Here is a 22,424-nt window from a genome sequence, read left to right as displayed (position 1 = left end):
CCTGGCAAATCTTATACGCTAGAATTCGTCAAAGATGAAACTCGGAGGAGAAGCCCCCGGGATGCCAGCCAATGGAATAGGATGATGCGTTGTGACTTGTGAGGATGTTGGCAGAGGCCAGTCCAAATTCTAAGCTCTGCTCACGCCCTGCAACGGTCGATTTTTTTGCGTTCAAAAAAATATAAACAATGCCAAAAGCTCAATAGTCCCTCGCCTGCAATGCTGCTCCAATTTGAATATATCCATAGATGGCGTTACCACAAACACGAGCCTGGCACCAGGGCCCGGCTCATGCCAGCCAGTGATTACAGCGGATGTCGAGCTAGATCTACAACTACCAGTGGTAGTAGTGACAGGGAAGTGGTAACATCTGCTAGAAAGAATTAGGAGGCGTAATAAGTACAGTAACAAAAATTGTATCTTTTTTTTTTTGAAAAAGAATTTGAGATTTAGACTGAAGCGTGCCAGGTGTGGCACTAGCGCACGTCTTCACTATGCTCAGTGCTCACTCTCCCGTCCGCCCTCCGCACAGCTCAACGACGGCTTCCTCCTGTGGTGTGCGCGCATCGTGCGGCGGCCGCTGTGGGCGCAGACCCCGAGGAAAGCAGCAGGAAATTTGAAATCCCTCTCGCTCCTCCTCCCTCGCCGCCGCCCCGCAAATCCGTCCCGCCTGCGTCTGCTGGAACTGTTCTCCTGCCGACGCACACCACAGACGCAAAACTGCAATCCACGCCTCCAAAAGCTGTGCCGTCTGCTCCCTCCTCAAACACCACCACCGCATCGGCTCGCCGCGGCCAGAGTCCGTCACCACCTACGTCTGAATCCCATGGGGCTCTGTTTCAGCAAGAAGCAGCAAGCGAAGCGCCGAGACGGGCAGCCGTCCAATGACGCCAAGAAGAGCGGCGGCCGGAAATCCGGCAGCGGCGCCGGTGCCAAGAAGGCGCCCCAGGCAAAGGCGCCGGGGCCGGCGCCGACCAAGAAGTCTGTAGCCAGGCCGGAGGAGCCGGCGGCCGACAAGAGGACGGTGTTCGTCGTCAAGGCCGCCGCGGCGGCGGCGGCCGCGGAGGTCGCGGCGGCTTCGAAGGGCGGGTCTGGGGAGGCGGAGGCGGAGGCGAAGCGGGCGGCGCCGCCGGAGGAGGAGGCGGCGAGGCCCGTCGCGGTGGGGCGGGCGCCGGTGCGAACGTCGAGCTGCACCAAGGAGGAGGTGGACGCGATCCTGATCCAGTGCGGCCGCCTCAGCCGGAGCTCGTCGGCGTCCGGGAAGGCGCCGTCGGGCGAGCACGGCGGCGGGCACCGGAGGTACGCCGGGTCCAAGCGGAGCTACGACTTCGACCACGAGAGGAGGGGCGGCGGCGACGCCGACGAGTGCGATTGGGGCAGGGAGGGGGCAGCGGCGTCGAGGCCCTCCCCGCGCCGCCGGACGCCGGAGCGGAAGCGGTCCGCGAGCCACGATGGCCGCACTGGCGGCGGGAGCGGGAGCCGGAGCCGGAGGGTGAGCCGGTCGCCGGGGCGCCGGGCGGACGTCGCGCCCGCCGCGGGGAGCTCGGGGACCGCTGAGCGGGGGGCGCGGCAGCAGCCGGGGAAGATGGTGTCCATCCCGGCGAGGGACAAGGGGCGCGCGCCGTCGCCGGTGAAGGCTGCGTCATCTGGGAAGAGGTACCCGTCGCCGAGGTCGAACTCGCCTGCGAGGGCGGCCGCCGCGGGGAATGAGAACGCCGGGGTGCCGCCGACGCACGGGCCGTCGCTGAGCCGGAGCTCCTCCAGGAAGGCCGAGCAGTCGCCCTACCGGCGCAACCCCATGGCAGAGCTCGACGAGAACGCTCTCGGTCTCGGCAACAATCACCACCACAACAATGGCAACAACGGCAAACTCCAAAAGGTACGGATCGGCGAAAGCTTCAAACTTTTCTTCATTTTAGCGCTCAATGTTCCCCACCAACTTGGCTAAATCCTCGAAATGGTTTGCAGAAATCCGTTGACGCTGCCGTCACATTGCCACAGAAGACAGCGGAGCGGGCAAAGGATCAGATCCCCAGTACCCGAGCTGCGAAGGAGAAGGAGATTGTGGAGGAGGCCGTGGCGTCGGACACCAGAGCATCGTCCGCAAGGATGAACGCGACCCACTCAGTGTCAGTGAGCATCGTGGCCGAGAACGTCACCAATCCGAGGCCGGGGAGCCGGTCGTCGCGGCGTTCCTCGCGCGACCTCGACCACAATGGCAACTCGTACGCGTCCCTGCTCCTGGAGGACATCCAGAACTACCACCAGCAGAGCACCAGCGCCGCTGCGGCGCCGACCTTCGCGCTCCCGGCGTGCGTGTCCAAGGCCTGCTCGATCCTCGACGCCGTCGCCGACCTCAACTCGTCGTCGTCCGCCGAGAACAAGAGCCTCGAGCTGGAGAGGTCGGCCAACGACAGGGAGTCCGTCAACGGGAGGTACGTGATCGAATCGGAGTTCGTCGGGAAGGACGACCTCATGGAGCCGAGCATCCACAAGTACGTCTCGGTGCGTGACATCCGCGGCGGGGTCACCGGGGAGGCGGCGGAGCTGCAGGAGTCCGCCGGGAGCAACAGCTTCGCCGGCAACGCGTGGACGTGCTCATCGTGGGAGCCCAATTCCGTCGACTCCACCGACCGGACCAGGACGGCCTCGCAGTCGTACAACGGCGACGAGGTGGAGCAGGTCACGGAGCAGTCATGGCAGAGCACGCAGGAGCCCAGCCGCCGTGGTTCTGCTGCTAGCAATGTTCAGGTTCAGCGCGTGCGAGGCGCTCACCGCGGCAGCGGCAGCGCCTTCAGTGGCCGGTCCGATGCTCGCGGGGTCTCAGCGAGCTCTTCGATTGTTTAGGGACGTTACTGGCAGTAGGTCATGGTAGTTTCTGGTTTGAAGTTTTAATGGCAAGATAGGTTGCTGCTTCAGATTAGTCTTTCAGCGTTTGGATTCTTTGCTAGTTTGGTGATACATTGTTCAGATGTAATCAGGCGGTGACATTGGCAATGTATTCGTTCACTGTCATTGCTTAGTGTTGGACCTTGATTGGAAGTAAGTTGCTCCCAACGATTTCTGCAACCGAATTCGTTTGTCACTTCACGCCGTGTTTCCTGATCAAGTTACAAATCAATACGCGGCGATTAAAAGGAAAATTTACAGGACCTGTAATCAAATCGAAGCTGCTTTCGTAGCTCAGTTGGTTAGAGCACCCGTTTAGTAAGCGGGAGGTCTTGAGTTCGACTCTCAATGAAAGCATAGTTCCTTTTTTTTTAATTTTTTTGTTTACCACACTCAGAGCTCCATTTTTCACTTATTTATATGGCTTCGAATTGTTTACCACACTCAGAGCTCCATTTTTTTTTAATTTTTTGTTTACCACACTCAGAGCTCCATTTTTCACTTATTTATATGGCTTCGAATTGTTTACCACACTCAGAGCTCCATTTTTCACTTATTTATATGGCTTCGAATTGGAAATGTTACTCACAACATCACAAATAATAAATTTGATCCAGCCCATAATCACAATTCATAAATTTGATAAAGCCCACGGCGCAAAACCAAAAAAAGCCCAAGTGTGGCGAAGAAGGAACCCAAACCACCCAGTCACCACTCACCACACTCTTCGGCGCGAAACCTTTCCAAATCCGCGCCAAATCCCCCAGCGGCAGCCTCAGCACCGCGACTCCCGCGCCGCACGACGGGAAGACGAAAGCAGAGGCCGCCGCCGCCGCGGAGCGTAAGCCATGAAGTTCAAGGCCTTCTTCACAGATGATGGCATCTCCCTCCTCGACAAGCGTATGCGCTGCATATTACACAAGCTCAAGCTCCCCTTCTCCCCCTCTTCCTCCGTCTCTCCCGCAATTCGTCGAGTACGTCTCATGCGTCCCCCGCGATTTCTGCCGCACAGGCTTCCTACCTGCCATGGACAAGGTGGGCCGTGTCTGCCACGTCTTCCTCACGCCCACGCACGCCATGCTCCTCCACAACCTCCTCGGCGCCACGGCCGCGGGGCCCGACGGCGGCGGCCCGCAGTGCGTCGCGCAGTTCGCCAAGGACCTCCTCTTCCGAGAGTACAACCTGTCCTCGCGGAACGGGAACCAGATCGCCTTCTCCGTCGAGGTGGCGCTGCTCCAACGCGCGCTCCGCAGCGTGCTTGCCGTCCACGCGCAGCCGCCGGCCGCCGGGGACGGCCCCGGTGCCCCCGCGATACAGGTGAGGCTCGTCAACAAGCTGCCCGCAGGGTCACGATCCGCCACGCCGTTCCTCACTTTCGAGACCAAGGGCGCCCGCGCGGCCGTCGTGCAGGATGTGCCCATCTCGCGCCCTCTTTCTCGCTCCGACGTCGAGCGTTTGCAGGCCGCCCTTGACGCCGCCAAGGATCTCCCTCAGGTGCGTAGCGTTCATGTAGTCTCTTATAGTCTTATGGTTCCTAATCATCTACCAAACCAAAAAAATGGTCCTATGAACTATGGTTCCAGTTCACCTGATTAATTCGGACCCAAATTTAGCTACACATTCAAATTTACAACGGTGAACTGCATAATTGTTAAGATATTTTGCTTCTTAAAGAATGGGGTTTGATCCAGGAATTCATGCTTAGCAGATTTGTAAAAATGCACTTGCCTGCAGTACTGCACAAGAGCAACCTGTAGTAGCAGAATACCAATGTTGAATTACCAGATATGTATTTCGAATATTTTATGTTTACAACCGCAGGTTGAATGCTCATTTTGTGCTGAAATTGAGTTATATTCTCTATTACTTGTTTGAAAAACTACTTTAACAATCCAACTACAATTTCTTCAGGGGAAATGTGCTTGCAGTTTGGAGGGGTCTGTATTTATTCATTTTTATGTTATTAAGACCAAAAGCCCGTGCACTCATGTTAATTAGAAAAAAAAGCCTAAAGTGACATTTTTTTCTTAGCTGACAGTAGCACTAATGGATGGTGGTACATGGTGGGTGTTCTTTGTGCAGACTCTAGTCCAGGTTCCTGATCTGCCACAATTGCAAAGCTTAGTGGATCGCCTAAAAAATGTTGGTGATATTCTAACAGTAGCTGTTACGCAATACGGCGATCTCCACCTTCAAGTTTCCACTTCTCTTGTTACTGTTGGCTCTGAATTCAGGAAGCTTCGGGTTGTTGGTGATCGTGGTAAGATATGGCACTTGGTAGTTTCAATAAGCATTAATTTCCTTGTGTTCCAGCCTCTTGTTTAACTCATCTGGCATCATATTGCTCTGCATTTCAGCAAATGCACCCGTCGGCGATCAAAATTTGACTGCTTCGACTCGTATGGATATGGCGGTTGAGAGAGGGGAAGCACTCTCAGTGGTATTGTTCCTGAGCTCCATTTATTTTACTCCCCAACTCTTCTTTTCGTGCTATCTATTTCACTGATTTCTTTTTGTTCTATGTTCTGGCAGCAAGTGAATATGAAGCACCTTGTTAAGAGTCTACACTGTCACTTGGCCAAGCCAGACTATACCTTCTATGGTGTGTTTTCAGCTGTAATATCAGTGACATTTTGTGTTCAACAGACTTTTTTCCATAACATTTTTCTCACTATTTGTATAGGCATCGTTCCTGGTGGTGCTTGCTTAACAGTTGTATTCCAGTACTTGATCCCGGGAACTAGATTGCCAGACAAGTCAATCAGCTTCTACTGCAGGCTTCCAGTCCTTGACCCTGGGTCCAGTTAAATAATTTACTGTACATAACTAGCTCTATATTCCAGCAAAGAATATTAGGTAAGACTTGTAGATTAGCTGTTGCATATTTTTCTTGTCGTCTACCTTATGACTTGTTTGTGACTGCAATATATTGACATCACAGCTAGTGATCTGCTGCTTTATGTGAAAAATATTGAAAGTGCATTGTAACAGCCGTATTGCCATTTTGGCAATCTGTTGGCACTTTAATCCTGACACGTAAACATATGCTTGGTTTTGTTAGTTTCACTTTCCGGCAACCTACTGCACTAAAGCTGGTATTACCTATTTGTGTATCAAAATTGATTCTTCATAATTTGTTTTGCTGTGCCCTGTTGATGAACTATGAAGCTAGTGCTTAGCAAAACAGGGAACATTAATTAGATTTTGGCAGTAACTTAGGGCATCACCTGGATTTTGGTCCCCCCCCCAAAAAAAAAAAGCTGCACCTGCAGTTAGGAAATCCTTGCTTGATGCAGAATTTTTTTCTGCAGTATTGCACAAAAATGGCTTTTCGTTTTAATAGGATCTATTTATGACACCTTCTATGCCTGGATCAATTTTCCATTAATGCTATTACAAACTTGTCCTTATGACACTCACAGTGGTCATATATAAACTTGTATTGCAATCTTCCACATCACTAAGTGGTCATATATAAACTTGTATTGCAATCTTCCACATCACTAAAGTCTTAAGGTACCAGAGAGAACCATTTCAGAGGTTTATATCATGGTAGCTTTCCTCTTCTCTACCCCTTCAACAATTTACATGTACGTATCTTCTTGGTCCAGTATGAAGTGCTGCATCTTCCTTACTATACAAGTGTACTTTGTCTCCCGTCTCTCTCTTCCTTGTAAGCAAAATGCTTATGTGTCATGTACAAGCTGACATGGACAATTTTTAATGCCGACGGATACCAGACATTTGCAGCTGCCTTTGTTGGCAACTTGTTATGGCATTAGATTTTACCGATAGCATTACAACAGTGTATTAGAGCCATGACTGCCATTACTATAATGACAGCTTATACGTATAGGCGTACAAGTTTGAATTGCTCAATGCTATGGGATTCTGTCTGACAATTTCTTCCTGCTTTAAATCTCCCTTTCTTGCTACTGTTAACTTCTCTAACCTATGTGTCATCCTCCAGCATTCTGAAGAATATAATACTCTATTATATTAATAAGAGAAGGTTAAAAGAAGTCGAAAGAAGCCACCATATTTGCCGAGAGAGTCTAGAAATTCTCACGTTAATCTAAAAAAGAGAAGATTTGCACCGTTGGATTTTATGAAGATCTAACGGTCTAGATCAACTCAAGAGTCCATATCAAATACAATTAGAAAATAGCTATTTTCGAATTTAAAAAAATTAGGACATGACCAAAGAGTTCATGCCGAATACGATAACATGGACATGGATTCTATGTTTCCTTTCCCTAATCACACACGTACAGCACCCCCATGCATCCTGTCCTCTATGTCGCTCACATTATTAAATAGATGCAAGCTCAATTTTATATAATGAGACACCCGGTCTAGATAGATGCAAGCTAATAAATCCAAGAATTAGCAACATAATTATTGATGAAAAGAAGTTCAATCCAATAAAGAACAAGATCTCGATAGGGTTGGACGGTTGGCTAGGCCGCAATCCGCAGATGAGAAAAATCAATTTGGACAAGAAGTAATTAAATTGAGTCATGAGAACTTCGTTTAGACAGGAAACAACTCGATCCCGCGGATGAGGAGCTCGATTTGAGTGCTGCAGCTTCCATCCTAAGGCTATGTTTAGATTCCAAAAAAAAATTAGGACATGCAGTAATTTCAAATGTTTGACCACTAATTAGAAGTATTAAATATGGATAACTAATAAAACTCATTCCCTAACCCCGAGTGTAATTGTGAGATGAATCTTTTAAGTCTAGTTGGACTATGATTAGATAATATTGTGCTACAGTAAACAACCTCTAATGACGGATTAATTAGGTTTAATAGATTTGTTTCGCGATTTCCCGTCCATCTGTGTAATTAATTTTATAATTAGATCATGTTTAGTCCTTCTACTTTCGGTTGAAAATTGCTACAGTGAATTTTGTCTAAATTTTTTCAGCATCTAAACACAACCTAATTTGTTTTATTTGCTATGCGTGCAGAAACTGATTAGCCTGACTAGCAATTCGACAAAAATAAGAGGCAGGACTTGCATATGCCAGTACTGGGGGCTATGGAATTGTGGTTCAAATATTCGCCCTACATATATCGATCTGCACCATATTAAATTGTTTCAACTTAGGCATTCAACGGGTTTGTCCTCTGATGCTGTGGACTTGTGGAGTGCGCAAAACTATATGTTGAGCTATTCAAATAGCAAGAAGCTAGCAGCGCGCATTACGAATAGCAAGGCACCAATGTGGTTGAGCCCGTATCTATAATAAGACGAAAGCACGTTACCCTCCATGCGCCACGCTGAACCATACACACGTGTGATATTCTTGATGCGTAGGCAAAGCGTTAATTTCCATTAACATGAAGAAAAAATTAACCTTTCTAAGTATAATAATTAATTATTTATCTATTATCAAATATAATAGTGTTAAAGGAGACACAACGTGGTCTAAACTAACTAGAAGAGTTCATGTTGAATTCAATGAAGATGCAATATTCTAAATTATCCAAAGTCCGTATTACCAAAACAGAGTCCGTAGAAAATACAAAGTTCGCATAAGAATCCATATTTCCATTAGTGTCTTGACTTATACCGTGTTTTAAAATATTACATATTCCATAATCTATACATAACTTGTGTGGGGAAAGGATAAAGAAGGAGCAAAGTAGATCGGATAAAAAACTAGAAAAAGATAAAAGAGAAAAGAAAGGTAGGAAAAATGACAAAAGTGAGGGAAAAAAGAAGAAAAGATAAATTTTTGGCTTATTCTATTATTATATTACTACTATGTTACTTCATATAAAATTATATTATTATAAAATCATATTATAAATTGTAGGAGAATAATAAAATTTATCTGTAAGGAATCATAAGCTAGGATCACTTTGCATATTTAACATCTTCCATGTACTCATGAAAAATAGAAGTAGTTTTACCAAACGTTTTCCAAGCTCCATCTCCATTAGAGAAGTTGCTCCATCAACGGAGCTACAACCGGAGTCATTTCAGCCATAGCCGAAGTCCTGCCAAACTAGCCCTAAGTTGATAGCCTACAACAAAATAATTCAATACAGTTGGTGTTGTTTTTCCTCTTCTCTTAGGAAAAAACAGCAAGTGAGTCGAACTAAACAGAGAACGACTCAGTTAGGTGCAGAAATACACTAATTGATTTCAAATGTGTGGAGAAAAAAGCAGAAGATGGAGAAATCAATCGAAATAGCTCAAGGAAATGGAAATCAAAAGAAAAGAGTTAGAAACACCAGCGAAGACATGTCTGGAACTATACATCGCCGAGATGACAAAAGTATGAAGTTGACCAATTATGCAATCAGTCAGATAGGCTAAAAATAAATAAAAAATCTACATAAATGGGGAAAATACCAATAGGTTTCACTGAATAAAAATTAATATATAGATATATAGTAATATAGCATGTATATAAGTTTTGTACGGACAAGTGAAAATGAATAAAAAAATAATATATTTTGACCGAAGCCAGCAAAGAGGCCCAACCTTTTTTAAAATATTTTATCCATGATTATTTTTAATTTGCTTCCACAATAAGCTAGACCTAAGTCTACTAGAAGCTACTTAGGTATTCTAACAACTAGGTTTGAGATCTTTTCGCTAAAGAATAATAAAATATTGAAAGGTACAAATCGAGGTCAAACATCTATTCAACATGACCCAATATTAAATACGATTCTCAAATTGATATTTTGCATATTAAAGTATTAAAATATGCAAACCTGGTATAGAAATAAATGATTGATATAAACTTCTATACATAGAAAGGTACATGTAATATTAAACGAGGGCGAAAGATAGGTAAATAAAATAGCAAATACATCTTTTCTGTTAAGGTAAAAATACAAAAAATAATTCAATAAAAAACAAGCTACCCGCGGCTATAAATTCGGAATTAGAAGAATATAAGGAAATTAGGAATTAACCAAAGAGTTCATGTTGGATACAATTATTAAATATATAAATTCATAATTATAAAAATAATAAAATTAGAATTATTAGCATTAGCACTTGATATAAAAGAGTTACTATTAGCAAAATCGCTAAATTTAAAATTAAATATATAAGTGTAAGGATCGATGGAACAAGAGGGGGGGTGAATTGGGCCTTTTTCAAATTTCTAAAACAAAATAAAGCAACCTTAACCTATGCAATACTAGTAAGGCTCAATTCACCAACCGGCTAACTAAGCAACCAACACAAGCTATAAAGGATACAACAGGATATAAAGCTAAGCAAGGTAGAGCTAAGTTATGATCTCTAGGGTCAAGTACATGAATAAATAGCATGAAAGTAAGTGATTGAATGTAAAGAGTTGGCAAGAGACGACCAGATTTTTTCCCGTGGTGTCGATGTGTTGGCACACACCCCTAATCCACGTTGTGACACTCACTAAGAGTCTTGTCACCTCCCAAGTCACCAAGACGAGGGTGCTTACTAAGAGTCTCCGTTCACCATCCCGGCGTGGTGGAGCTCAAGCCACGTACAATCTTCTTCAGGCTCCCACAATCAACTTGGCAAGCTCCGCAAGAAGCACCTCAGTCACCAAGATCGCCTAGGTGATGCCAATCACCAAGAGTAACAAGCTAGGGCCTTCACTTGAGCAAGAACCGATCACCAAGAATGTATGCACACAAGCTTCTCCCTACTCAAGTCCTTAGCCTTGCTTCTTGGATGATTGAATGATCAAATGAGTGGAATGTGAAGCTCAAGGTGGCTCTCAACAAAAGAATGAGTGTATGAGTGTTGCCTGGTGTCAAGAATTTAGTAAAATGACCCATTGGAGGGGTATATATAGGCAGCTCATATGGATAGAGCCGTTGGAGAAAAGTTGCCAGAAAAGTACGCAACGCTGGTTAATCCGACGGCCCTCCAAAAGTCATCGTCGGTTTAACCGATGAATGTAAACTGCCCTTTTGAAAAACTAGCTGTTACTGCTCTGGCAATTTAACCGACGTATCATCGGTTTAACCGGTGAATGTAGTTGTCCCATGATTAACAGAAAAACCAACTCTCTGGACAACTACACCGACGGTAGCTCAAATCCATCGTCGGTTTAACCGGTGAGTATAAGCTCATAAACCCCTGGAAAACCAATGTTCTGGACAACTGCACCGACATTAATTTCAAATATCGTCGGTTTAACCAGTGTACTCAGTGTCCATGCTTCAGTGACAGCGTTTAACCGACGTATAGAAACTTGAAGGCGTCGGTTAAACCGGTGATAAGACTTTTTCCTGATTTTGTCTGTTTTGATTTGAGTTTTGAATGAAATCCATCTTTGCTTGAGATATGAGTTGAGTAGCACTTGTTTGAGCTCCCAAGAACCTGAGTGACCAATGTGTGCATCCATTTTTTGATTGACCATGTCCATGCTCAAGTTACTTGGCCTTAACCCCTCTTAATAGTGCGACCTCTACAAAACTATAAAACCTATACTAACCTAAGTGTCCTTCGCAACTTTGCGACACTTAGGACTAGAAAGATCCTTAGTCTTGTTATATACTTGAGTTGAATACCGAGATTGCCTTTTTGAATAATGAAATTTAGGGGCCTCTTTAACATATGATCCAATGAGCGATAAGATTTCATTAAGCTGCACAAACTCATTAGTCACAATAATGGTTGTCATTAATCACCGAAACATACCTTGAGGGCCTAGATGCTTTCAATCTCCCCCTTTTTGGTGATTGATGACAACACAAATAATAACTTAAACGAGTAAAGCAAGAAAGGTTAATGCGCGAAAAGAAAAGCAAAAAGAACACGAAGGCTCGAACAGAATCCATAGACATGTCATAAAGAGCAACACGCACAAGAGTCTAATATACATGTCCATGAACCAAAAACCAATGAAGATACACCAAACAAGTCCTGGCATCTACGAGCACTCTGCTAGCTCTACCCTCCCCTAACTCCAACTGCTCTGTGACTCCCCCTAACTCTCTCCCCCTTTGGCATCAAAGCACCAAAAAGGCGAGCTACGGGTCCTGCTGTCGCGGCACAGCGAGGAAGCGGTCCAGGTCGTCGTCGTCGTCGGACGGAGAACCCTCGGTGACGGACGGGAGCTGCGGGTCCGAGCTGACTGGAGGTGTATCTGTCGTGGAGGCTCTCGTGCTGGCACTGCTTGGGAGAGGATCCATAGAAGTCGTAATTGGGTCAGCAGAAGAGGTGTCAGCATCTGAAGACGTGACTGCTGAGGCTGTTGGCTGCGTCAACTGTGGAAGTAGGGACTCCTCTCCTCCTCCTCCCCCTGAAGGTAGTGCCTGTGGTACGATGGGGAGGGCGACTGACTGAACTGCTGACGGTGAGTCCCGAAAAAGCATAGTCGCTGGCAGTGGCGAGAAGATCTGACGACCGGCAGACCCAAGAAGTGCGGACATCGAGAATGTGGTCTCCGGTGTCGTCGAAGAAGCTGGAGCTGCAGTAGAGGCTGGAGCTAGAGTAACTGTAAGTGTAGGTGCTCCCATACCTTGAAGACCTGGCTGCTGCGGGGCTAGTCCGGAGTGAGAGTATAGCTGTGTGATCATGCCGAACATAGCCATCATGCCCTGCTGCATCTGCTGAAACTGAGCGTCTGTCCTCTGATTAACTCTATCAAGTAGGCCGACAAACCGCTCCTCAGATGCAGCGCGCTCTAGAGCAGCCTCCCTCTGGATGGCAGTAAGCCGGGCCTCTGTCGCGAGCCGATCCTCTCTCTGCTGACTGACTAGCTGCTGGAGTAGAGAGGTGAGCTCGGACGGCTGAGTCACCTGAGACTCGGAGACAGTAGTGACTGCTGGCTCAACTGGCTCTCTGGATCCTCCTGCCTCGTGATCATGAGTAGCTGGTGCAGGAGGGAAGTACTCGTCGTCCTCGGAGGAGTCTGTCTCAATGTCAGACCAGTGAATCCCATCATCTCCTCCGGGAAGCTGTGCCTCTGCTGCTAGTAGTGCCTCCTCCTCCTCCTCTGCCACTCGGGCCTGCACCTCAGCTGGTAGCTGTGCCATTGCAACTCTGTCTGCCTATCTGCCCCTCCTCCGGTCCTGTGGAGCAGTGGGACGGTAGACTGGGAACCGGGGAGCCTCATCCTGGCGGTAGACAGCACTGATCGGCAAGTCAGCGAGCACGATCATAGAACAAATATAACTGATCCAGTGTGCATAAGGAAACTGCCGCACGACCCCCATCCCGTCAGTGATCACATCCTCGATCTCAGCCAAAATAAAGTCCACAATGTCAAAAGGCTCATGAGTGAGGATGTGGAGTAGTAGTAGCTACTGCAGTCCTGTGAACCCCTCTGGGTAGCCACTCCTCGGTAACAAGGTCCTCCGGAGGGCCATGTGTACTGTGTAAGCCTCGGCTGTCAGCAGGTAGGGGACCCTAGCATAGGAAGTAGGGAACGGCTGACGAAAACACCGAGAGATCGCCTCGTGAGAAGGTGCTATCCCACCAATCAACGCCCTGCGAGGTGGATCTGCGTCCCCGTAGACTCTCTTATGCAGGGAGACATCAACCAAGTCAACTCCAAGGATTCCTGCAATCGTCGCCCTCGTCAAACCAAAGACCTAGCCTCCAAATATGAAATGCACGGCTCTGCGCTCGGGAGCAATCCAGGCTGTGGCATAGAACACTCGGACCCAATCCTCAATGTACCTGTTATGCCCCATCTCAAGCAGTCTAGGCAGCCCTCTGAAGTGAGAAAAGTTCTCTCTGACATCTGCCCCTCCTGCTGCTGTCCTCAGAGAGACCCAGTCAAGCACACGGTGAGGGAAGATCTGGTGGCCCCTCCTCTGATAGGTCTCGTAAAAACTGGCCTGCAACAAGGTCCAGAACCTCCTGTTAACACGGCTGTCACGGCCAACTGGGAACCAATCCTCCTCTGCTACACTCCATCTGAGCCTCTTGACCTTCGCTGCATTAGCCTTGGTCAAGTTCTGAAGCAGCACACCAGGCTCCAGACGGACGACTGTGTCCATCCTAAACACAGCACGCTCGGCCTCTAGGGCCTCGGCTCTGCGAGCTGCTGCTGCAGCAGCTGTGGACCTGCGAGGTTCCTGTGGCTGGTGACCTCCTCGCATCCTCGGTCTAGTGCGACGCTCGGTCGCTGGCGGAGAACCTCCCTCAGATGACTGCCGAGAGCGGCCAGACCTTCGTGGAGTAGGAGAACTCTGCCCCTCTGACTCAGCTGACGGCTCCCCCTCAGACGAATCTCTCTTTGTCTGCTGTGCCGTGGCCCTGGTGGCCCTTCCTACTCTGCCTCTGCCTCTGCCACTGCTGGGCTGCTCCCTGATCCGGAACGAACGAGCACGCCCTGAAGCCTGCTCCTCGGCGGCCTTGGCCACCAACTCTGCCCTCTCGGCCTCCCTCTCTGCACGGGTCCGCTTGTGGACCGGCTTCTCGACCACGATCTCCTTGCCCTTCCTCTTCTCGCGGCCCATCTCAGTGAGTCGTGGTGAGAACACGGTACAGGTGTGCTAAGGCAAGCGTGAGGCGACGCAAAAACGGCTCAGACAATTCGTCAAGCAGTTGGCGTGCGCGGTGTGGAAAGCAGTGGAGATTGGCGTGCGGCGTGTGGGCACTGCGTGGTGCGACGTGGAGCGGCTTGAGCTTGTGGTGGCGGCGCGGTTTTGCGGCGGTGGGCGACGGCGGTGGCGAGCCGCAAGCGCGGGCGGCGCGGAGCGGCGTGCGGGCGGAGTCGCACGGAGGTGGCGCGGTGTGCGGCGGTGGCGTGAGCGCACGGTGGCGGCGCGGACTAGCGGTGGCGGCGGCGTGGAATGGCAGAGAGTCGGCGGCGCGGGCAACGGTGGCGCATGGATGAGGAGTCGGGCTAAAACAATGAGGAAGAGAGGCCGGTGTCCGCGGGCAAGAAACATATGACATGTGGGCCCCCGCGATTTTCTTTAACCCCGGTCGATTGGATTCTTAGGTTTTGAACGCCGGTTGATTGCGTCGGTTCAGTTTACCTGAGACTCCAGCAAATCTGCATCTGAACACCTGTTGAACCGATGATGTGAAGTTTGAACTTGCTGGTTGAACACTGAAATCATCGGTTGATTGCTAGGTCAGAACTATGTTATGTTCACCGGTTGTTCCGATGCTGTGACATTTGCATACGCCGGTTGAACGCCTAGATTTGACTGAGCCGAGACAGAACTTAGTAACGCCGGTTAAACCGATGGTGAAGATCCATTAAACGTCGGTTTAACCGGTGAACCCGAAAAACCTTCACTCAGCTCACTCTTCTATGCCGAGTCCAATAAACTTATAAAATTCAATTAAACTCAAGTTAATGAACTTGCATAGGCGACTTTACCCCTCAAAATATTTAGGATAGCATACAAGTCTAATAGTTTTTCTTTTCAAACACAAGGAAAAGCCGCGAAGCGAGACAAAACGCCAAATAAAATGTATGAGCCAAGTCATAGGAATATTGAAGATAGAGAGCTTCAAACTCATCACGACATGACTCACTAGGCAATAATGCACCTAACACTTTGTTCTATTCACTTCTCATGAATTGAGATCTTGCATATGAAACAAGTATCATTTTCATCAAGTGATCTCCTTTGTGACCCTTACGCATGCAATGATGGTGCAAGCTATAACCTCATGCGAGAGAAGGGTAAACATGAAGTGCACATCTATATGACAAGAAATGCATAAAAAGAATTTAAGTTCTACTTGTCAAGTTTGAACCCATGGGAAGCTTCTTCATGATGAGCCTTTCTACAAGCCTAGAGGAAAACAAGTGAACCACCACCTCTGGCTAAACTCATGCTCATCACTATCTTACCATGGTTAGACAAGTGTCCTATAAATATGTATGCATTTTATATGGCATAGCAACTTTATATGATGTTTGCCGCATCTAAAACATTTAGCTCATTTCTTAGTCTAACAAAGGTACTCTCGTCTAAAGGTTTTGTGAAAATATCCGCCAATTCCTCCTCGGATCTCACACCTTGAAGAGATATGTCTCCTTTAGCTTCGTGATCACGCAAGAAGTGATGGTGAATATCAATGTGCTTTGTGCGAGAGTGTTGAACCGGATTTTTGGCAATTTTTACGGCACTTTCATTGTCACAAAGGAGTGGAATCCTATTTAGTTTCACACCAAAGTCCAAAAGGGTTTGCTTCATATATAGGATTTGGGCACAACATGCACCGGCCGCTATATATTCCGCTTCCGCGGTGGACAAAGCCACGGAATTTTGCTTCTTACTTGACCAAGAAACTAGAGAACGCCCAAGTAAGTGGCAACCCCCGGAGGTACTCTTGCGATCCACACGGCTTCCGGCAAAATCCGAGTCCGAATATCCCAAGAGATCTAAGTTAGCGCCCTTGGGGTACCACAACCCTATGCTTTGGGTGTGCTTGAGATACTGATGGATCCTATTCACAGCCGAGAGGTGTGATTCCTTTGGGTTTGCTTGAAAGCGGGCACACACGCACACACTAAACATTATATCGGGCCTAGATGCGGTAAGGTAAAGCAAAGACCCTATCATTGAACGATAGAGGGATTGATCAACCGGTTTACCGTCCACATCCAAGTCGAGATGCCCATTGGTTGCCATGGGTGTCTTGATCGGCTTGCATTCATCCATCTTGAACTTCTTCAAGATATCTTTAGTATATTTTTTTGATAGATGAATATCCCTTCCTTCAATTGTTTGACTTGAAAACCAAGGAAGAAGGTCAATTCGCCGATCATGGACATCTCGAATTCCCTAGACATCATGGTAGCAAACTCATGGCTTAGTAAATCATTAGTTGAGCCAAAGATAATATCGTCAACATAAATTTGACAAATGAAAAGATCCCCGTTGAAGTCTTTTGTGAACAATGTGGTGTCCACCCTCCCGATCTTGAAGCCTTGCATGATTAGGAAGTCACGAAACCTCTCATACCAAGCCCTTGGAACTTGTTTGAGCCCATAGAGTGCTTTGTGCAACCTATAAACATGCTTAGGATTCCTCGGATCTTCAAACCCGGGAGGTTGCTCAACATAAACAAGTTCGTTAATAAAGCCATTTAAGAATGCACTTTTCACATCCATTTGATATAATTTGATATTATGATGAGAAGAGTAAGCAAGAAGGATGCGGATAGCTTCAAGTCTTGCAACCGGAGCAAAAGTTTCACCAAAAACCGAACCTTCGACTTGAGAAAACCCTTTTGCCACAAGTTTTGCTTTATTGCGTACCACCACCCCATGTTCATCTTGCTTGTTTCGGAAGACCCACTTAGTGCCGATGATGTTCTTGTTTTTCGGAGGAGCTTCGAGGACCCAAACTTCATTGCGGGTGAAGTTGTTCAATTCTTCTTGCATGGCCATCACCCAATCCGAGTCCCCAAGCGCTTCCTCTATGCTAGTGGGTTCAATACAAGAAACAAACGAGTAATGTTCGCAAAATGAAGCATGCTTAGAACGAGTTCTTACTCCCTTGTAAGGACTACTAATGATTTGATTAATTGGATGATCCTTAGAGATACGACCATGCTTCACTAGCGTTACATGTGTGGATGTTTGTTGAGGTGGATCATGGATGACTTGTGCTTGTGGTGGAATATTTTGCTCTTCTTGTTCTTGCACTTGGGGTGTTGGCGTTGGAACACTTTCTTGATATTGTAGATCATCTTTTTCTTTATCTTCATCCACTTGGGGTGCCATGGAGGTGCTTGGTGTAGACGAGGAAGGTCCTCCCCCTTGATCATTGCCTTCATGTACCTCTTCCGGCTTGATATCCCCAATGAACATCTTCTTCAAAGCTTCTTCAATCTCCTCATCACCTACATTGTCATAGCCAATAACCTCCTCTTGGGAGCCATTAGATTCATCAAACTCCACATTACATGTTTCTTCAACTAACCCGGAAGTTTGATTGAATACTCTATATGCTTTGGAGTTTGATGCATAACGAAGAAAGAATCCTTCATCACATCTACTCTCAAACTTACCGAGCCTTTTCTTCTTATAAATGAAGCATTTGCAACCAAATAATCGAAAGTAGGAGATATTTGGTTTCTTCCCGGTGATGAGTTCATATGGCGTTTTCTTGAGGAGTCGGTGGACATACACCTGGTTGGATGCATGGCAAGCCGTATTGATTGCTTCCACCCAAAACCTCTCAGACGTACCATAATCATCCAACATTGCTCTTGCTAGAGTGATCAGTGTTTTGTTATTTCTTTCCACCACTCCATTTTGTTGAGGCGTGTAGGTGGCGGAAAACTCATGCTTGATACCCTCTTCATCGCACCATTCTTCAATCTTCATATTCTTGAACTCGGTGCCGTTGTCACTCCGGATCTTCACAATTGGAGAGTTGGACTCCCTTTGAGCTCTTCTTGCAAAATTCTTAAAGACTTCCGGAGTTTCACTCTTATCGCCTAGAAACATGACCCAAGTGTAATGTGAAAAATCATTAACGATTACTAGGCAATAGAGGTTACCACCAACGCTCTTGTATGTGGTTGGACCAAAGAGATCCATGTGAAGAGCATGAGCGGCTTGGAGGTAGACAACATCGTCTTGATGGGATGATGTGTTGCAACTTGCTTTCCGGCTTGACATGCACTACATAGTTTGTTCTTGTCAAAGGTGACATCCTTCAAGCCGGTGATCATCCCTCTCTTGTGGGTTTTCATGAGGTTGCTCATGCCAATATGAGCAATTCTTCTATGCCAAAGCCACCCAAGAGACGACTTGGTGAAGAGGCATGTCATGGGGCTTGTTTGCTTTGAAGAGAAATCCACCAAGTAAATGTTGACATGCCTAAACCCCGTGAATACCAAAGACTTATCTTCTTCAAAGATTACTACAACACCATTCTTGTCAAAGGTACACGTTAGTCCAAGATCACATAATTGAGCAATTGAAATAAGATTAAAACTAAGTGATTCTACAAATAAGACATTAGAAATGGATAAATCTTTAAATATTGCTATTCTACCCAAACCTAAAACTTTCCCCTTGAGTTATCACCATAGGTGACATGTTCATGATCGCCGGGGTCTTCAAGAGAGGTGAAAATGCTATAATTGCCGGTCATGTGTTGAGAGCAACCGCTATCAAGTACCCAATGTTTTCCACCGGCTTTATAGTTCACCTACACAAATGAGAATCATTTTTGAGTTTTTGGAACTCAAACGAGCTTTGGGCCTTGCACATGTGTGACAAGAGCTTTGGGGACCCAAAATTGCTTGGGAAGATTCTTCTTTACTTCCTTTGTGACCTTACCAATGAATTTGGCATTCACCTTGCCCTTTACCTTACTCAAAAGAAAATGGTTATTTTGATGCATAGATGAGTAATTTTTAGGTTAAGTTGGGAGAGGACGTGATGGCAAGGGACACTCCCTAGTGTGGTGCCCGGTGACTTGGTAATGTTGACAATATGATCCAACTTTTTTAATGAAGCTAGTCTTGATCTCCGGAGAAGGAGGATTGCCTTTGTTTGGCTCCGGAAATGAACCAAGACCTTTCTTGCCATAGTCACGAGCATTGTTGAAGAGAATTTCTTTGTGGATGTATTCTCCTCGTGAGAGCTTCTCCACACTACTCTTGAGGCTTGCCACTTGATCCATCAATTCTTTTTCCCTAGAGGGAGAAAGCTTGGGCAAAACATTAGTAGCATTTGCATCAATGAGAAGGTCATCACATGAAGTAGAAGCATTGACCTTTTCAACATTTTCATTGATAGAGTTCTCAAGACTCGGATCAATTGCTTCATAGGCAAATTCAAGCTCTTGATATTTGTGAGCCAACTCCCTATGCTCTTGCTTGAGTTTCTTGTGGCTCTCTTCAACTTGCTTAGCAAGTGCAAGTGACTCATTGTGCTCTTTAAGCAAGTCATTGTACTTGCCAAGCAAATCGGAGTGATCTAACTCTAGCTTGGCATGAGTGCTCTCAAGGTGGTTGACCTTGCCCTTTTCCCTCTTGATGACGGATGTATACTCATTGATGAGGTTAGCAAATTTATTTGGATCACGCTCATCATCACTATCACTATCACTATCCTCCTCACATACCTTTATGTTACCTTTTGCCTTGAGGCACATAAGAAGTGGAGGTAGCAATGGTTCTCCATTTGTGAGAGCAATGGTGACGATGTCTTCGGCATCACTTGATTCTTCACTTGATAAGACATCGGTCACCCATTCTTGTTTTTCCACCAAGAAGCTTCTCTTGGTGTTGCCTTTCTTCTTTGGGAAGAGCTTGGTCTTCTTCTCATGGCTCTTCTTCTTCCCATATTTCTTGTTCTTGATCTTCATCTCATCTTCTTCATCATCGCTTGAATCATGGCGATGCTTGTTCTTGCTTTCTTTCTTTCTTTTGTCCGGCTTGGGGCAATTTAGAGAGATGTGACCCTTTTCTCCACAATTGTATCAAGTTTTGCTCTTGGAATCTCCCCTTGGCCGGAACATCTTTCTTTTAGGGTCAAAATTGTAACCCATCTTGTTGATCTTGTCGGTCAAACGTGTGAACTTTCTCATCATGAGGGCAAGTTCTCCATCATCATCTTCATCATCGGATGTGCTTTCTTGATGATGATCTTCTTCATCGCTTGGGCTTGATTCTTGCTTGATCATCTTGGACTTGCGGTGCTTGTTGACCTTGATCAAGAATACCCATTTCATGAGCGCGAATTTTGCCCACAAGCTCTCCCACTTCCATCGTATCAAGATTCTCCTTTTGAAGCATAGCATTGATGATGTTGTACTTGGGCTTCGGAAGGAGCATGAGTATCTTGCGGTTGATGGAGCCACTGTCAATTTTAGATATTTCAAGCGCATTAATGTCCTTGACAATGACATTCAAGCGAGAATACATATCATTGCAATTTTCACGAGCTAGCATTTTAAAAGAATCAAACTTAGCTCTAAACAAGTGATATTTTTGCTCACAAACTTTGGTGGAGCCTTCATGAATTTCAATGAGCTCCTTCCAAATATCACTTGCCAAGTCCATGCCATTAACTCTAACAAAGACTTTCTCACTAATGGCCTCGAAAATTGCATTTATAGCCTTGGCATTCCACTTGAGTTGTTCCGAGGTGGGAGTTCCGGTGAACCCGGTCTTTGTTGCTAACCACACTTCGGGGGCAATCACATCAAGGTATGCGGCCATGCGAACTTTCCAATAAGCAAAGTTCTTGCCCTCGAAGTGAGGAGGCGAACCACCCATCTTAGCCATAGCTCTAGGCGGCAAAGCCTAATGATCCAAATGAGCAACGAGGCTCTGATACCAATTGTAAGGATCGATGGACCAAGAGGGGGTGAAGTGGGCCTTTTTCAAATTTCTAAAACAAAATAAAGCAACCTTAACATATGCAATACTAGTAAGGCTCAATTCACCAACCAGCTAACTAAGCAACCTACACAAACTATAAAGGATACAACAAAATATAAAGCTAAGCAAGGTAGAGCTAAGTTATGATCTCTAGGGTCAAGCACATGAATAAATTGCATGAAAGTAAGTGTTTGAATGTAAAGAGTTGGCAAGAGACGACCGGATTTTTTCCTGTGGTGTCGATGTGTTGGCACACACCCCTAATCCACGTTGTGACACTCACTAAGAGTCTTGTCACCTCCCAAGTCACCAAGACGAGGGTGCTCACTAAGAGTCTCCGTTCATCATCCCGGCGTGGTGGAACTCAAGCCACGTACAATCTTCTTCGGGCTCCCACAATCAACTTGGCAAGCTCCGCAAGAAGCACCTCAATCACCAAGATCGCCTAGGTGATGCCAATCACCAAGAGTAACAAGTTAGGGCCTTCACTTGAGCAAGAACCGATCACCAAGAATGGATGCACACAAGCTTCTCCCTACTCAAGTCCTTAGCCTTGCTTCTTGGATGATTGAATGATCAAATGAGTGGAATGTGAAGCTCAAGGTGGCTCTCAACAAAAGAATGAGTGTATGAGTGTTGCCTGGTGTCAAGAGTTTAGTAAAATGACCCATTGGAGGGGTATATATAGGCAGCTCACGTGGATAGAGCCGTTGGAGAAAAGCTGCCAGAAAAGTACGCAACGCCGGTTAATCTGACGGCCCTCCAAAAGTCATCGTCGGTTTAACCGATGAATGTAAACTGCCCTTTTGAAAAACTAGCCGTTACTGCTCTGGCAATTTAACCGACGTATCATCGGTTTAACCGGTGAATGTAGCTGTCCCATGATTAAATGAAAAACCAACTCTCTGGACAACTACACCGATGTTAGCTCAAATCCATCGTCGGTTTAACCGGTGAGTATAAGCTCAGAAACACCTGGAAAACCAATGTTCTGGACAACTGCACCGACGTTAATTTCAAATATCGTCGGTTTAACCGGTGTACTCAGTGTCCATGCTTCAGTGACATCGTTTAACCGACGTATAGAAACTTGAAGACGTCGGTTAAACCGGTGATAAGACTTTTTCCTGATTTTGTCTGTTTTGATTTGAGTCTTGAATGAAATCCATCTTTGCTTGAGATATGAGTTGAGTAGCACTTGTTTGAGCTCCCAAGAACCTGAGTGACCAATGTGTGCATCCATTTT

General features: G+C 46.4%; 2 protein-coding genes and 1 non-coding gene across 3 annotated transcripts; all 3 read left to right on the top strand.

Moving 5' to 3' along the window:
• Positions 1-496: 496 nt before the first annotated feature.
• On the top strand, positions 497-3,022 carry LOC120642397 (uncharacterized protein At1g65710-like). The gene is made up of 2 exons (XM_039918905.1): positions 497-1,879; positions 1,969-3,022. Exons 1-2 carry the CDS (start codon positions 827-829, stop codon positions 2,845-2,847), a joined length of 1,932 nt encoding a protein of 643 aa, XP_039774839.1. The 5' UTR covers positions 497-826; the 3' UTR covers positions 2,848-3,022.
• A 150-nt stretch (positions 3,023-3,172) lies between these two features.
• Positions 3,173-3,246, top strand: TRNAT-AGU. Its single transcript has one exon. It is a non-coding gene; the product is annotated as a tRNA-Thr (tRNA).
• A 491-nt stretch (positions 3,247-3,737) lies between these two features.
• On the top strand, positions 3,738-5,949 carry LOC120642499. Its single transcript, XM_039919058.1, has 6 exons — positions 3,738-3,789; positions 3,902-4,383; positions 4,972-5,149; positions 5,247-5,329; positions 5,422-5,491; positions 5,573-5,949. The coding sequence occupies exons 1-6, from the start codon at positions 3,738-3,740 to the stop codon at positions 5,695-5,697; spliced, it is 990 nt and encodes a 329-aa protein (XP_039774992.1). The 3' UTR covers positions 5,698-5,949.
• Positions 5,950-22,424: the final 16,475 nt, after the last annotated feature.

This window comes from Panicum virgatum, chromosome 7K (genome assembly GCF_016808335.1).
Source record: "Panicum virgatum strain AP13 chromosome 7K, P.virgatum_v5, whole genome shotgun sequence".
NCBI lineage: Eukaryota > Viridiplantae > Streptophyta > Magnoliopsida > Poales > Poaceae > Panicum > Panicum virgatum.
Note: the sequence above shows the minus strand (reverse complement) of the source record. Positions and strands in the feature narration are given on the sequence as shown.